This window comes from Aquarana catesbeiana, linkage group LG01, assembly GCF_042186555.1.
Source record: "Aquarana catesbeiana isolate 2022-GZ linkage group LG01, ASM4218655v1, whole genome shotgun sequence".
NCBI lineage: Eukaryota > Metazoa > Chordata > Amphibia > Anura > Ranidae > Aquarana > Aquarana catesbeiana.
In genome coordinates, this window is record NC_133324.1 from 230,698,953 (window position 1) to 230,716,768 (window position 17,816).

The 17,816-nt window shown below is 40.4% G+C and overlaps 1 protein-coding gene across 2 annotated transcripts in view; it reads right to left on the reverse strand.

Moving 5' to 3' along the window:
- Nucleotides 1–17,816, reverse strand: part of RNFT2 (ring finger protein, transmembrane 2) — a 101,796-nt gene that overhangs the window by 55,701 nt on the left and 28,279 nt on the right. For both annotated transcript variants that reach the window (XM_073625820.1, XM_073625812.1), the window contains exon 6: nucleotides 599–752. In XM_073625820.1, coding sequence (XP_073481921.1) covers nucleotides 599–752 — 154 coding nt within the window. The remainder of the gene's footprint in view (nucleotides 1–598; nucleotides 753–17,816) is intronic.

Here is a 17,816-nt window from a genome sequence, read left to right on the forward strand (position 1 = left end):
CTTCTATTTGTCTACATTTATAACACCTGTTATTTTTCTTTTGTGCATAAAGCTAATACATATATTGAAGTAATCTTCATGCCTATAAGATATAATGTGTGTAAAAATGAAAGGGAAAAAAAAAAAAATCTCAGGCATTGAAAGGGAAAAAGCACCCACACAAACTGCAATCCAATCACAGTGAGTACACTGAGAAAGGAATACACCAGCAGCTCTCACTAAAAGCTGGTAACCAACAAAGCCCTGTGATCATTTTAGACATGGTGATCACATGATCAGGAAGTATGCTGATTGCTTCCAAATTGCTAGTTAAGAAAGGGAGGTGTGAATGAAAATTTCACAGCTAGGACAGTACCGCTCACTTTTAGCTTTCAAAATGGAATGCAGATTAATGTCCCCTGATTATGGTGAGCTGTACAGAGGAGCATCAATTTGCAGACTATGGATGGAAAGGGATTAATATTTAAAAAAATGATTACCAACATTCATCAGCATTAACAGACTGATAACCACTGGCCCTGAAAAACTTGACATATAGCTCATTTATGAAGTAGAGTAGTACAAGTCATGTACACAAAACATTAGGATATGCATTTACCTTGGATTTCACCGCTATGACAATCCTAGGGAGAGCGAGGATCAGACATTTTAAGGACACCGTTATGTATTTTAGAACAAAGTCTGAGATGCCAACTATCCACATGAGCTCAAAGAAATCCAAGCCCTCCAAATTGGGTTTCAGAAAGATAAGACTGTAAATTAAACAAACAAATCAATCCTTAGTACACATATACTGTAGTGAGAATGTGCAACGTATAGTCAAATTGAGTAATTACTTACACTTTATTCTTACACTTGAGTTACATGACTTATCTATAGAATTCAAACATTTCTCCCTGATCCTAAAGTCATGACAAGACCTAATATGCTAAAAGAGCCTACAGCACATTTTGAGAAATTTCTGCAATTGCTAGAAAAATTCATACAAAAATGAGAAAAACTAATTATCGAAGCTAGAGGAAAGCGCAGCAGTGTGCTGCAGTGTATTCTCATGGGATGTGGAGCACTGACTATTGCCCAGTATCTCATTGGTAAGAGAATGACATCACACCCTGCACCACAGAAGTCTGCAGAGAGGCAAGTATATAATCTTTTTTCCCCTCTACAGAGGTTTTTTCTTGTTCAAGTAATTTATTGAAGGATAACAAGGTAACAGGTATAATATAGACTTCTGAGGCAATCCACACAGAAGAGTTCATAAAGCAGCATCAGTTCAGTAGGGATGCAACCCAAAAGGAGACAAACAATTACGAAGCCAGTCAGAGGTACAATAGGACTTTAAGCGTATTATGCCCCGTACACACGGTCGGATTTTCCGACGGAAAATGTGTGATAGGACCTTGTTGTCGGAAATTCCGACCGTGTGTAGGCTCCATCACACATTTTCCATCGGATTTTCCGACACACAAAGTTTGAGAGCAGGCTATAAAATTTTCCGACAACAAAATCCGTTGTCAGAATTTCCGACTGTGTGTACACAAATCCGACGCACAAAGTGCCACGCATGCTCAGAATAAATAAAGAGATGAAAGCTATTGGCTATTGCCCCGTTTATAGTCCCGACGTACGTGTTTTACGTCACCGAGTTCAGAATGATTGGATTTTCCAACAACTTTGTGTGACCGTGTGTATGCAAGACAAGTTTGAGCCAACATCCGTCAGAAAAAATCCTAGGATTTTGTTGTCGGAATGTCTGATCAATGTCCGACCGTGTGTATGGGGCATTACAGTTGTCAAAGTTAACCACCATCACTCAACCAAACCATGCTGTAGCATGGTGGATGGGTTATAGTGTCCAGCTAATGCAGTTACATTGAGGCCACTACAGCTGGAGATCGTGTAAAGAGCATGATAAAGGTGGCTACAGGGCCTGGAAATTGTTAGGTGGCTAAAGGGATCACCGCATGCACAGTGGGTCCATGGGCACCTTAACTTGGTCTACAAGATAACATCTAGGGAAGAAGGTAACCTGAAATGGGGGAGACCCACGAGGTGTATGGAGCAGAGAAAGAAAGAGAAGAAATAGTGACAGGATACAGAGAAGGGAAGTGTTGGGAAAGGGTAGGGAAGAGGAAGGGGGCCCCAGGGGGAGAAGCAAACGAGGAAAACCAAAGGGAAACTCCAAAAGGTACATGCCGGTACATGGGTCATAGAGATAGTGGCAGTTCATCAAAGTCGACTGGTAGGTAGTGGTGCAACCAAATGTTCATACTTACTCACCCTATGCGAAAGGACTGCCTTGACCTTAGCATGTTTCATGGTCTACAGGTGTTTTTTAATGTTTGTGTTGCTTTTCAGCCACAGGAAGGGTGATCCCAATTTAAAAAGCATGGGACTGCTTGAGGCATCAGCTTTAATGTTTGTGCTGCTTTTCAGCCACAGGAAGGGTGATCTCAATTTAAAAAGCATGGGACTGCTTGAGGCATCAGCTTTTATCTGTAAGTTGAACTGGATAGGTGCTCCCACAGACACATTCTGAACATAATAGGTAACAATGGCAGTACCTCCCCTAGCAACCAATCATCCAACATGGCTATTTACAGATGAGAGTTTAGACTTCAAACTGTCCTCTGCCCTGCCACAGAGCATTACTGAGCAAACTACTGTATCTCTGAGAATAAGAGCAAATTGTTAAATGTATTTATTTTATATTTGGTGTTGTATGATTTTAACAGGTCCACTTTAATAATTAAAGCAAAAGCTTATTGTTAACAATAAAGGGGGAAAAAGTTGGATGTCCCCGAATGCCTTGGTTTGCAGTTGATGACATCATCCACAAATAAGCCAATTAGAGCATTACAATGTGAGAAGGATGCCCTCCAGGGATTTCTTGCCTCTGAAAATTGCCCATTACTCTTACACTTGTAATCAAAGTTGTTGTAAAAGACTAAACTATCCTATTTGACAAGATTTAGTCTCAGGTATATTGCACACTCCATTGCACAATAACCTGTCAAAGGAGACAATGAAATTGCCCACATCTGTTCCATGGCTCAGATATTAAACGAAAGGGATCAGAAGCAGTGAGGAGACAACTAAATGAATTGTCAGCGTGATTGTCTGTCTGTGAAGCAGAACAAAACATAATGCATGTTCAACACCGTTAATAGAGGCCAATCTTACCCTAGCGTCTCTCACAAACAAAGGATAAAAAGCATATTTAAGTTATAACTTTTAGTGGTAAATAGAATTGTTAAGGGAGTTCGACTACCCAGCAAACCTCCTAACAAGGACAACAAAGAATAATTCCATGCAAGTGAAGAGTTTTGTAAAATTAGCCTAAAATAGTAGCAGATACTGAAAAGATTTTACTTTAGCGTGTTAAAGCTGTGCTGGAAAATGTCTGTTATATTGAAACAATTTTATAAACTTTTTTTTTTTAAAGCAGATCTTTTAGTAATGTTACACATCTGTAGAAGAAAGTTCCTGACCCTTCAATACAGCAAGAGTATAAGGCTTTATTTATAATTGGGGTCAACTGCCCCCCCCCTCAAGCTGCAATAGCAGACATGGCGTGGTCGCAATGGTTTGCTTAGTGCCTGCGGCAAAGTTTACCCGACATGTAGCGATTAGCGGATGGCAAGCCCGCTGAACGCTACACACTCAAGCAAAATAGGGAAGCACTGCAAAAGCCCCATAACCGTATGCAATGCACACGTTTGCACCACATTTGTTGGCAATAATGTGGCTTTAACAGATGGTCAGGAGGCATCACATCGCTTTTTCAATGCCTATTAGTAGCCTCTGAAGTGAGATCCGCATGTGGTTTGGACTTCAGAGAAAGGGAAAATATAGATGCACATCTAAAGCTATCCTAATGTTATTAAAAACTGCCTTAGAGCTTCAGTTAGGTGACTGTGTTTAGGCTTAAAGTATATGTAAACCCAAAGCCCTGTTTTACATAGGCTTCAGCTTATACTGTATAAGAGAAAAAACTGACAAAGACTGGATGTGCAGGCTTGAAAATTTTTGTCTGATGTGACCACATTTAAGAGATTTTCTTTTCACTAGTACAGTTTTCTGACAAAAAAAAAAATCTGTAGAGCAAGACTAGGCACAGTCAGAAATGAAAGAACACATACAAAACAATTCAACACATTACGTCACTTCTGACGTTGAATTCTGTGGTCAAAAAATTTTCTGATGGTGAGTACCCTTCTTCACTTTCGATTTGAGAACAAAAAACTGACGAAAATTCGTCCAATAATCTAATCGTGTGTACAAGGCTTAATAGGGTGTATGGGGTCTAACTTTCACAAAGACCAAATAATATACACTGATTTTGGTTATTTTCACCAAAGATTTGTAGCAGTATAAATTTTGGCCAAAATCTATGAAGAAAAATTTACTAATTATCAAAATTGGCAAACAGAAACAAAGAAAAATGCACTTTTTTTTACAAAATTTTCGGTCTTTATTTATAGCGCAAAAAATAAAAAAACTCAGTGGTGATTAAATACCACCAAAAGAAAGCGCTATTTGTATGAAAAAAAAGGACAAAAAAAGCATATGGGTACAGTGTTGCATGACTGAGCAATTGTCTGAGCACCAAAAGCTGAAACTTGCCTGGTTAGGAAGGGGGTTTAAGTGCCCAGTGGGCAAGTGGTTAAACAGAGGCCAAGATGGCAGGTTCCTTGGCTGAAACTAATAGGATGGTTTACTTCAACTTTAATGCTATATTGCCCAACCCCTGAAAAACAACCCACACCATAATTCCCCCTCCATCTAATGATTTGAACCGGTGCACGGTCCATAAAGACACGGATGAGCGAGTTTGGGGTGGAAGAACTTGACTGGCCTGTTCTCCGACCGATAGAAAACCTTTGGGATGAATTAGAGCAGAGACCGCGAGCCCGGCCTTCTCTCCAACATCAGTGCCTCACCTCACTAATGTGCTTCAGGAAGAATGGTCAAACATTCCCATAGACACACTCCTAAACCTTGTGGACAGCCTTCCCAGAAGAGTTGAAGCTGTTATAGCTGCAAAGAGTGGGCTAACTCAATATTGAACTGTACGGACCAAGACTGGGATGCCATTAAAGTTCATGTGCGTGTATAGGCAGGTGTCCCAATACTTTTGGTAATATAGCGTATATCAGCTTCAGTTTATCCCTATATGCCCAAACATTTGGCTATTCTGAACTGGCAATATTCTGATGCGTTCAGGTAGTGTATAAGCTTGTTCAGTCTCTCTGCCTCTCTAAAATCTACTGCACAGGCAGATCCTAAATGATGCGTAAACAAAGATTCTTCCCGATTTCTCTCCCTTCTGGTTTTTTCCTGTTCCCACTCTCTTCCTTCCATCATAAAAACTCACAAAAACTTTGAGATCACTTTAAAAATTTAAACTCAGGGTAGATGAAAAAAAAATCCCTTGCAGTGGGGCTAAATTCAGATGGTTTTTTGTCTTAAAGAGGAAGTAAACCCTGATGAATTTTACTTCCTCTTTTGTTCCCTGCAAAGTAAAAGCATAATGGGCTAGTATGCGTCGCATACTAGCCCATTATGTGCCACTTACCTGCAAACGAAGCCAGCGATGTCCCAATGTCCCTGCTGGTGGACGCATCAATCTTCACCCCTCTTCCTTGGACTCCGGCTCTGTGACTGGCTGGAGTCACGGGAGCCGATGGTCACGGCACGGGCCCTTTAGAAAACGATGCGATCCTTCCCATTTCTTTAGTGAGCATGCGCCCATGACATCGGTGCAAGCGTATATGGTAAATATCTGTTAAACCGTGCAGGTAAGTATAACATGCTTGTTATTTTTAAACAAAAAAAAAACCAAAAACCTGAGACTTTAATATCACTTTAAACGTGTCTAGGGGAGAGAAGAAACTGTGGTATTTACCTGAAACTTCACCGGCAAACTTGCTGTCCTAGGGTGACCACACTGTTCTACCATAGATACAGTACAGTGAGTCAGTGTTAATTTCGTCAATGAAAATATTTTCGTCAGCTGCATGTTTTCAGTGACGAAAACTAAACAAAAATAAACATTCGAATGAAGTCAATTGACGAAAACTATGATGAATATATATTTCAATTTTTGTTTACAAATGAAAAACAGAACAAAAATGTGAGGGAGGGACGTTTACCCACCTGAACTTCCGTTTTTCTCAGAGCTCCACCTATCTGTTAAAGCACCAGTCCCCCCCGACTATCTGCAAGTTGTGTCAAAAGGTTCCCATCAATCCTTTCCTATGCAGTGCCACACATTACACTCAATCTCTTCGCGCCCTCTGCTGGCCTTTTCTAAGTCTACTCCCTCCCTCCTAACATCACACATTCCTGCATCTAATCTAATTCAGTGTTTCTCAACATTTTCTCAGTCAAGGCACCTCTTAAAATTATGGACAGTCTCCAGGTACCCCATTCTAAAATGTTAAAAACTATTCTAATAGCTTTACATATCGCAGCAACATCCACACAGGTAGGACACCCAACGTTAGAGGCAATTTATTTTTCCAAAGCAAATACACTTTTGCACACTTTTACTGACTAGTAGTCTAATGTTTCTCTTCTCTCTCAATTTGTCTCCATCTAAGGCTGAGGGAGAAGGGCACTGGAGGGTCAAACAAGGATGCTGTGGAGGCAGCAGACATCATCCTAATTAACTGATGATGTAATTTTTTTCGTTAGCATGCCAGTGTGTAGAAAGCTGTAATGGTGCATAATGAAAACCCAACAAAAAGGTGTCCACTACCCCCACCTATAACTGGCCATTGCAGCAAGTAGCATTGGAAGGCAACATATGATATAAACAAGGCCAAGGATAAATCATGTAGCTTTGTGTAACTAAAAGGCAGGCTTGATCCACCTGCTAGCTTGTACTACATTTTTGATGAATTTTTAGGCATTTTACCAAGAGACCCCTGAAGAAATCGCAAGGCACCCTGGTTGAAAAAGGCTGAGCTGATAAACGGAATCATCAATCCTTTCCCTTTCCTATGCAGTTCCACACATTACACTCATTCACACTATCTCTTTGGTGCCTTCTGCTGGCCTTTTCTAAATCGGCAACACGATTCCATCCCAGCCTGTAATAATAGCACAATAAAATTTAAACATGCATTGCAACTATTGCACTACCACATAAGAATAAACAGGGTGCATTGCATCTAAGTACTAAGCTGCTGAAAGAAAAAAAAAAAAAGAAAGAAGAAGAAAAAGGCCTTTTCTTATTTTTTTCCCCTAATATTTAATGTTGGTAATATATTCATCAAATACAGGTGATACTCGAAAAATTAGAATATCGTGCAAAAGATCAATTATTTCACTAATGTAACTTAAAAGGTGAAACTAAAATATGAGATAGACTCATTACATGCAAAGAAAGATAGTTTAAGCTGTGATTTATCATAATTGTGATGATTATGGCTTACAGCTCATGAAAACCCCAAATCCACAATCTCAGAAAATTAGAATATTGTGAAAAGGTTCAATATTCTAGGCTCAGTGTCCAACTCTAATCAGCTAATTAAGTCATAACACTTGCAAAGGGTTCCTGAGCCTTTAAATTAGGGATCCTCAAACTATGGCCCTCCAGCTGTTGCAGAACTACACGTCCCATGAGGCATTGTAAAACTCTGTCATTCACAGACATGACTAGGAATGATGGGAATTGTAGTTCCTGAACAACTGGAGGGCTGTAGTTTGAAGACCCCTGCTTTAAATGGTCTCAGTCTGGTTCAGTAGGAATCATAATCATGGGAAAGACTGCTGACCTGACAGTTGTGCAGAAAATCATCATTGACACCCTCCATAAGGAGAGAAAGCCTCAAAAGGTAATTGCAAAAGAAGTTGGATGTTCCCAAAGTGCTTTATCAAAGCAATAGAAAGTAAAGTAGAAGGGAAAAGTGTGGAAGAAAAAGGTGCACAAGCAGCAGGGATAACCGCAGCCTGGAGAGGCTTATCAGGAAAAGGCCATTCAAAAGTGTTGGGCACTTTCACAAGGAGTGGACTAAGGCTGGAGTCAGTACATCAAGAGCTACCACACACAGATGGATCCTGCACATGGGCTTCAAATGTCGTATTCCTCTTGTCAAGCCACTCCTGAACAACAAACAACGTCAGAAGCGTCTTACCTGGGCTAAAGAAAAACAGACCTGGTCTGTTGCTAAGTGGTTCTAAGTCCTCTTTTCTGATGAGAGCAAATTTTGCATCTCATTTGGAAACCAATGACCCAGAGTATGGAGGAAGAATGGAGAGGCACACACTGCAAGATGCTTTTAGTCCAGTGTGAAGTTTCCACAGTCTGTGTTGATTTGGGGAGCCATGTTATCTGCTGGTGTTGGTCCACTGTGCTTCATTAAGTCCAGGGTCAATGCAGCCATCTACCAGGAGATTTTGGAGCACTTCATGCTTCCTTCCGCAGACGAGCTCTATGGGGATGCTGACTTCATTTTCTAGTAGGACTTGGCACCTGCCCAAACTGCCAAAGGCACCAAAACCTGGTTCAATGATCGTGGGATTACTGTGCTTGATTGGCCAGCAAACTCGCCTGACCTAAACCCCATAGAGAATCTATGGGACATTGCCAAGAGAAAGATGAGAGACATGAGACCGAACAATGCAGAAGAGCTGAAGGCCGCTATTGAAGCATCCTGGTCTTCCATAACACCTCAGCAGTGCCACAGGCCGATAGCTTGCATGCCACGCCACACTGAGGCAGTAATTGCTGCAAAAGGGGCCCAAATCAAGTACGGAGTACATATGCATGCTTATACTTTTCAGAGGTCCGATATTGTTCTATGTAAAATCCTTGTTTTATTGATTGCATGTAATATTCCAATTTTCTGAGATTGTGGATTTGGGGTTTTCATGAGCTGTAAGCCATAATCATCACAATTATGACAAATCACGGATTGAACTATCTTTCTTTGGATGTAATGAGTCTATGTCATATATTAGTTTCACCTTTTAAGTTGCATTAGTGAAATAAATGAACTTTTGCACGATATTCTAATTTTTCGAGTATCACCTGTATGTGCAATGGAATTACAGCCAATAAAGTTTACAGTTTTTAATTTTATTATTTTTTTAATTTTAAAGTTGAACTTCTGTTTGTCAAAAAGGTATATTTTTGTTTATTTATGAAACTTGGTTTTATTTATAAAGACGTTATATAACACAAGGCTAAATCTGTGTCTGTAGTACATGTTCAAACCTTAAAGTGATTGTAAAGTCTCATTAAAAAAAAAAAAAAAAAAAAAAATAACAAACATGTTATACTTAAGTCCTCTAAGCAGTTGGTTTTACACAGAGCAGCCTGGAACCTCCTCTTCTCGGGTCCCTCTTTGCTGCTCGTGACCCCTCCTTCCTGTCGAGTGCCCCCTCAGCCAGCAGCTTTCTATGGGGACGCCCGAGCTGAGCTGCAGGTCCGTGTGTTCATTCAGACACGGAGCTGCCGTTCGGCCCCACCCCCTCTATCTCCTGATTGGCTAACTGACTTTGATAGACAGCCACGGGAGCCAATGGCACAACTGCTGTGTCTCATCCAATCGGGGGGAGGGTGCCGGACGGCCGAGGGACTTGTGGACATTGCTGGAGAGAGATGGGGCTCAGGTAAGTATTAGGGGGGGGTGCTGGGGAGTCTGCTGCACACAGATGGCTTTTTATCTTAATACATAGAATGCATTAAGATAAAAAAAACCTTCTGCCTTTACAACTCCTTTAATACCATAAATAAAAACATGTTATTAGATTTTTATTCCAGGAGTATATAATCAGTTTTTAAATTCTAGAGAAAGGCTTAAAAGTGGTTGTATACCTGCACAAAAAACACGTAAGGCAAAGGCATAATGAGCTAGTATGCTCCGCATACTAGCTCATTATGAAATACTTACCTCGATCGAGGCGTCGGCATTGGATCCCGGTCACCGCCGAGGTAGCTAACATTTTCCCCTCGGCGTGTCTTCCAGGTTCGCAGCTCCGCCGCTGTAAATGGCCGGAGCCGCGATGACGTCACTCCCGCACATGCGCACCGGAGTGCTTTTTCCAGCAAGGTCTGGCAGCATCCGCCGAACCTTCCGAGCGCATGCGCCGCTGATGTCAGTGGCTGCATGCAAGGCGAATATATCCTAAACCGTACAGGTTTAGGAGATATTCATTTTATCTACAGGTAAGCCTTGTTATAGGCTTACCTGTAGGTAAAAATGTAAAAATATGGTATACAACCACTTTAAATAATTTATTACAACTTAACTAAACCCATTCGATTTTAGAGGACTAAAATGTACTGGAGATTTTAGTTGACTAAAGTACGACTAAATCTAAACCAATTCAGATGACTAAAATACAACTAAAACAGCAATGATTAAAACTAAATCTAAATTTGACTTCACAATTGGCACTGGAGTGAGCAATGTCACTGTAGGACAGGAAGTGTTATTAGAAAAAAAAAACAATATTAATACAGGCACCGCAATTAATGACTAGCAAGCCACAGTATATTAGTGTTCTTGGATTTAGAAATAAGTTACAATTTCTTTCACAATGTCAGGAAGTATGGTATATTCTTTAATTATCAAAGAGTCCCAGATTTATCTTGATTCATTTGTACTTCAAGAGAACTGCCTGCTCTGTTTATTTTGTTGTCCTAATGAAAAGGTCCCCTTACATTTTTCATCTATGTTTTATCTTTAAAGTATTGGATGTACCAAGACAGTGAGTGATCACCAGATGTCACTGAACCTGCAATGAAAGGCACTACAAACTCCCAGACTGGGCGCCTTGATACTTCTGTCCCAGTTACGTTAGAAAGGAACAGAGGCGACCTTCACTGAATGTTGAACAATCTGTACAACATTTGTCTGACAGTTGTGTTCTTAATCTTCCCTGACTGATCTTTGACTCTGGACTCATCCTTCCTCTGAATACAGCTCCCCACAAGACACTTACTATACCACCCAGAAATAAACTTGTGCAAGGATTATGAAACAAGGAAAAAGAAAATCAAAAGCAGGATGACAAAACAAAAACAAAATAATGGAAATACTCACACAATATGGGACTAAAATGAGAACCTAAAAAAAGTGAAAATAAAATAAAGCATGTGTAAGAAACAAACAAAAATGGCAAATTGTTTAAACAGCAATTCATTAAATACACATTTCTGAAGGAACAACAGTCAGTTCTTGCAGCAGTTTTAGTGCACATTAACAAGACTTTCTAAACATTTTTTGACTAAATCATATTGGACGAGGCAGTTAGAAAAAGGTACACAAATTACAGATTTAGGAAAAAAGAAAAATCAAAAGATATTTTGTGCTATGGCCAACTATTTTTTGAAAAACAAACAAAAAAAAAACCTACAGCCATGTTGACTTTGAAAAGAGCATACACTACACAGTGCCTGTTAATACCTAGAAAGCCACTCATTTCACCTCCCTGGCTATAATCCCGAGTGTGGCTCGGGGTTAATTTTCAGTATCAAAAGCGGTAACCCCGAGCCACACTCAGGATTACACCGCAGTATCCATGTACAAGTACTTACTCTTACCTCGTCCCTACGATCCAGCGATGTCCTAATTCCTATACACTGGAAAAGAAACAAAATTCAATCCAAAATACTGCAACTATGGAATGGCAACATCTCCTGAACTTTGAGTTTCGTCTGCAAAACAAAACAGATGCCTATGGAACTGTTAGGGCTAACCGGCGTGACATGCTGCCAATGTTTGGCAATTAGAAGCTGAAGACCGGAGAAATGGTTGCCTGGCAGAAAGGCAAACTGATGGCACTGTGATGGCGTGACAAGAAAGATGTGTGCCTAATGAGTACAGTTCATAATACCTCCACTGTTATGGTACACACGAAAGGTGGGAAAGAAATCATGAAGCCACAAGTAGTGATAGACTACAATAACACCATGGGAGGTGTCAACAGAGCCGACCAAGCAATGACATTCTACCCAGCATTGAGGAAAAGAAGTACTAGAACACAGGTGTCAAACACAAGGCCCGTGGGCCAAATCCGGCCCTCCAGGCCATTTCATGTGGCCCTTGCACCTCTCCTGCAGCTGCAGGAGAGCTCCAGTCTTCCTCTGTTTCTCCTCCAGACCCCTACTTTCTGCTTTCAAGCAATGCATCCAGCTTTTTCCCAGCAGCAGCATAAGGAAGGAGGGTGCACTGTGATGTTAGGGAGAGTAGGGGACTCAACTTCTGGTGGTGGGGTGGCTCTTGACATCTAATGTAAGGGGAGGGGATGCGCTGGACATCTACTCTTACAGATACAACGGGCCCTTTTGAGGACAATCATAATGCTGATGCGGCCCACGATGAAATTGAGTTTGACACCCCTGTACTAGAAGATCTTCAGGAATCTTCTTGAGCAATGCTTGTGGAATGCCTACATCTGCTCAAAAAAATGAGTGACAAGTCTGTGATTCATTCTAACTTCATTTGGAAACCATCACCATCCCAACACCACCAATGGCTTTGAATAGAGCTGGACATCGTGCTGTTGGCATTGCCAATCCGAAACGCCTGACTGGTCGTCACTTCATGGACTACATCCCACCGAGAAAAAGTCAGCACCTACAAGGATGTGCGTGGTTTGTTGCTCGAAGCAAGATGACAGTGGAAAGAAAATCAGAAAAGAAACCAGGTTCCATTGTACTGTTTGTGAAATCAGACTTTGTGCAGTCCCAAGTTTCAAAATTTTTCATACCTGGGATGTTTACTAAACCAATATGCAGTGTCTAGTATTACAGTGACTAGTAATATTCCACTCTTATTTGGACAAATTTCAGTGTTTTTGGTTTGATTACACTATTGAATAAAATGTATTATTATTTTTTATAATTATTCTATTATAATTTATGATTTTGTGTTTCAAATTTTATCATACCTGGGATTAGATGTTAGATATTAGACTCTTGTTTGGACAGATTTAAGTGAGTCATTCCTAAGAACAATATAAAACAACACATTTCCATGCAAAACAATGTACCGCTTTGACATTTAAAAATACTGACATAATCAGACCGCCAGGGAGGTTAAAGGATAAGTTCACTTAAAAAAAATAAAAAAACAAAAATAAATAAATGCAGATTTTTTTTGGAGCCTGTAAATAAGCATTGCACCATGCAGGTCTCCTGCAGATCTCTCAGTGTATCTGTGTGCCCATACATCCCCTACGGGCAAGAAGATACACTGACAGAAAGATCAATGAACTACCATGGCGCTCCACAGAGCCGTGGTAGTTCATTGAGAACTACAAGGCGACAGTCACCAATGATGTTGGGGCTTGTAGTTCATTCACACGCTGAATTCAAAAAGTGACAGCTAGTAAAAGGAACGTCTCCCTGAATCCGGCAGGGACTGCAGCTAAAAATGGATGTAACATGCTCCCAAAGGCGAACTTATCCTTTAACCACTTCCGGACCGCTGCACGCCGATATACGTCCTAACTTTGAAGAGGGATATCTTTGTTATGGCAGCAGCTAGCTGCCATAACCCTGGTATCCTCTTCTTCGGTCGGTGGTCTAGTTTTTCGATAATAGTGGTCTCTGCGGTGGATTAGCTGCAAGATCACTTTTATCGGCGGCGGGAGAGGGCCCCCCCCTCCTCTTGCCGCGCTTCGGTGCCCTCCGCCGCTTACCGGAGCCATCGGTAGTGGTGGAGGATCCTTGTCCTTGCTGGGTATGGAGACGAGTGAGGGGAAGATGGCCCCCACCCGTCTCCATACCATTGCAGGACGGAAGCGACGTCAAAACGTCACTTCCGCCCATAGCTCTTAAAGGGCCATTTTTTTAAAATTATTTTTTCAAATGACAAATTTTTTTTTATTGCATTTTAATGTAAATATGAGATCTGACGTCTTTTTGACCCCAGATCTCATATTTAAGAGGTCCTCCCATGCTTTTTTTCTATTATAAGGGATGTTTACATTCCTTGTAATAGGAATAAAAATGACACTTTTTTTTAAAGAACAGTGTAAAAATAAAAAATTAAAAAAGGTAAAATAAATAAGAAAAAAATTTAAATGCACCCCGTCCTGCCAAGCTCGCATGCAGAACTGAAAGCATACGTGAGTAGCGCACGCATATGAAAACGGTGTTCAAACCACATGTGAGGTACCGCTAGAGCGAGAGCAATAATTCTAGCCCTAGACCTCCTCTGTAACTCAAAACATGCAACCTGTAGAATTTTTTAAACGTCGCCTATAGAGATTTTTAAGGGTAAAAGTTTGTCGCCATTCCACGAGTGGGTGCAATTTTGAAGTGTGTCTAGTTGGGTATCAATTTACTCGGTGCAATAAAAAAAAAATTGGGATAACTTTACTGTTGTCCTTTTTTTTTTTAATTCAAAAAAGTGTATTTTTTCCAAAAAAAATGTGCTTGTAAGACCGCTGCACAAATACAGTGTGACAGAAAGTATTGCAATGACCGCCATTTTATTCTCTAGAGTGTTAGGAAAAAAAAATGTATAATGTTTGGGGGTTCTAAGTAATTTTCTAGCAAAAAAAACTGTTTTTAACTTGTAAACAACAAATCTCAGAAAGAGGCTCGGTCTTTAAGTGGTTAAGCACTAGTTTCACTTTGTAACAAAAGACTTGACATCCCTGACTTCAGAGCTAAGCCCAACCCACAATGCCCTCTTCCTGTCAAATGACAGCACGCCTACAGGCTTCTACTGGATGGAAGGATGACAGCATCAGGATCCGAGGTGCACACAGAAGATGGCATGCTGGGTAATGTGGTGCATTACCCCAGGCAAAGCATTTAGATTTAAATGTTCAGAATGACTGACAGGATTTATTAGCAGCAGTGTGATCCACAAAGAACCTTGAAGAGTTGTGCAAAAAATGATGACACCAATGGGCAACTCCACACCAAACATTTCAATCTGCAGCGTACATGTACATGTTTGTATATCTTTCATTTATTATAAATAAAAAAAAAAAAAACAGCCGTGCTAAATAATGTTAATCTTGTGTAAATTATCAACACACATAATAATGATTTATAAGATATTTCACATGATTGGTAATCAACTTAAAGAGGAGTTCTGCCCACCCTTTTAAAAATTAAAAGTCGGCAGCTACACATACTGTAGCTGCTGACTTTTAACATTATGACACTTACCTGTCCTGGAGTCCAACGATGTTTACAGCGGCTGGTCGGATGCTACCTCCAGCATTGCTGGTAGGGAAACCCAGCAGTGTAGTCTTTCAGCCTAACGGCTGGGTTGCTACTGCGCATGCACAAAGCGCACTGCGTTCTCTCACTGGCCCAGCAGAAGGGGAGGGAGGAGTGGGGCCGAGCTGCTGACGTACTTCGCCATGGCCTGGTCTCCCGGAAGTGGGAAAGGAGACCTGTCAAAAACAGGTCCCCGTTCCCCCCTGAAAGAGCTACACGATTCTGGCAATCTGAGAATCACAATTTTTTTCCTTAGAATAAAGATCACGATTCTCTCACAATTCACTGAAGCGTATTTTTTCCAAAAAAATTGCGTCTGAAAGACCGCTGCGCAAATACAGTGTCACATAAAATATTGCAACATCCGCCATTATATTCTCTAGGGTCTCTGCTAAAAAAATATATATAATGTTTGGGGGTTACAAGTAATTTTCTAGCAAAAAATACAGATTTTAACTTGTAGGCAACAAGTGTCAGAAAACGTTTTAGTCTTTAAGTGATTAAAATGACTTCATTTATAGACCAAAGTTCATTCCTTTGATCTAAGAACAAATGTTACTTTGTTTATAGTCATCTCAGATATTGAGATAAACTTGGCAGGCTGCCTGGATTTTTTATTTTTTTTGTCAGCTATCAGAAGTGAGCAGAGAACTCTCTGCACTTGTTACATAGAATCGGGGAAATGCTGTTTTAAGATCTAGAGGGGGCAGAATCGTGATTTAGTTTCTTTAACGCTTAATTGTGCAGCTCTACTTTAGTGCAAAGCGATGTCTTCTAAAAATTTATTTGAATCTTCTTATTCGTGCATGTGCCAAACTTGCACCCCAGTGCTCCCCCATCAGGTGTGTCCTCACCTCAGTTAGGCTCGATTCACACCTATGCATGTTGCTTTTGAGCGTTTTTGGAGGGTTTTTTTTCATGCTTGACACGTTTTTGAGCAGCGTTTTTGTAGCGTTTTTGCGGCGTTTTTGCCGCGTTTTTGCCGCGATTTGCGTTTTGCGTTTTTTTTTTTTTTCTTTTTTTTTTTTACAGTCTTAAAAAAAAATTACAAAAAAAAAAAAAAAACGGCAAAAACGCTGCAAAAACGCTGCAAAAACGCTGCAAAAACGGTGCACTTGCGTTTTTGATGCTTGTCCATTGAAATCCATTACATGCAAAACGCTGCTTTTTGCATGAAAAAAAGTCCCCGACCCTTTCCAAAAATGCAGAGAAACAAAAAGGCATTGATGTGAACATGTTCCATAGGAACCCATGTTAAAAAATTCCCGTGCATTTCTGCAAAATCAAAAAACGCGCTAGTGTGAATGGGGCCTTAGTGTGACCTCACAATTAATTTTGGTCGGACAAAGCTTTTTAGTCTCCCAGGACTAATCAGATAAATTCCAATCTGTCTGTGTATCTCCCCAAATGGCATTGTTTAACGGGTATATGAAAAAGAGAAGGAGCTCCACATAGTGCTTAAACTGTTTAAAACTTGACCTTATTAAAAGATGTGTATGGGGAGGGGCGCATGGTGTAACAAGACGCTTAGTTATCCATTGGAACAGCACGGAGCTGTTGTTGCAGTGCCTTGGATTTTAAAAACATTGTACATAGCTGGTGCACTGGAGCACCCATCAAATGTGACATAAAAGTCAAGTTTTAAATGGTTTAAGCACTACGTGGAGCTCCTGGGAGACTAAAAAGCTTTGTCCGACTGAACTTAATTGTGAGGTCACACTAATTGAGGCGAGGACACACTTGATGGGGGAGCACTGGGGTGCAAGTTTGGCACATGCATGAATAAGAAAATTCAAAGAAGTTTTTATAAGATATCACTTTGCACTGAAGCACTTTATATGATTTAGGAATTTGGACTTTTTATTCACATTATCAAGGTTTCACAGCATACAGTGGATATAAAAAGTCTACAAACCCCTGTTAAAATGTCAGGTTTCTGTGATATAAAAAAATAAGACAAAGATAAATCATTTCGGAACTTTTTCCACCTTTAATGTGACCTATAAACTGTACAACTCAGTTGAACAACAAACTGACATCTTTTAGGTGGAGAGAAGTAAAAAACTAAAATAATATGGTTGCATAAGTGTGCACATCCTTACACTAATACTTTGTTGAAGCACCTTTTGATCTTATTACAGCACTCAGTCTTTTTAGGTATGAGACTATCAGCATGGCACATCTTGACTTGGCAATATTTCCCCACTCTTCTTTCAAACATTCAAATCTGTCAAATTGTGAGGGCATCTCCTGTGCATAGCCCTCTTCAGATCACCCCACAGATTTTCAATGGGATTCAGGTCTGAGCTCTGGCTGGGCAAATCCAAAACTTTAATCTTCTGGTGAAGCCATTCCTTTGTTGATTTGGATGTATGCTTTGGGTTGATCGAATGCTGAAAGTTCTTCTTCATGTTCAGCTTTCTAGCAGAAGCCTGAAGGTTTTGTGCCAATATTGACTGGTGTTTGGAACTGTTCATAATTTCTCTACCTTGATTTCTGCAGCTCATTTAATATTGCTGTAGGCTTCTTAGCAGCCTCCCTGACCAGTTTTCTTCTCGTCTTTTCATCAATTTTGGAGGGACATCCAGTTCTTGGTAATGTTAGTGGTGTTCCA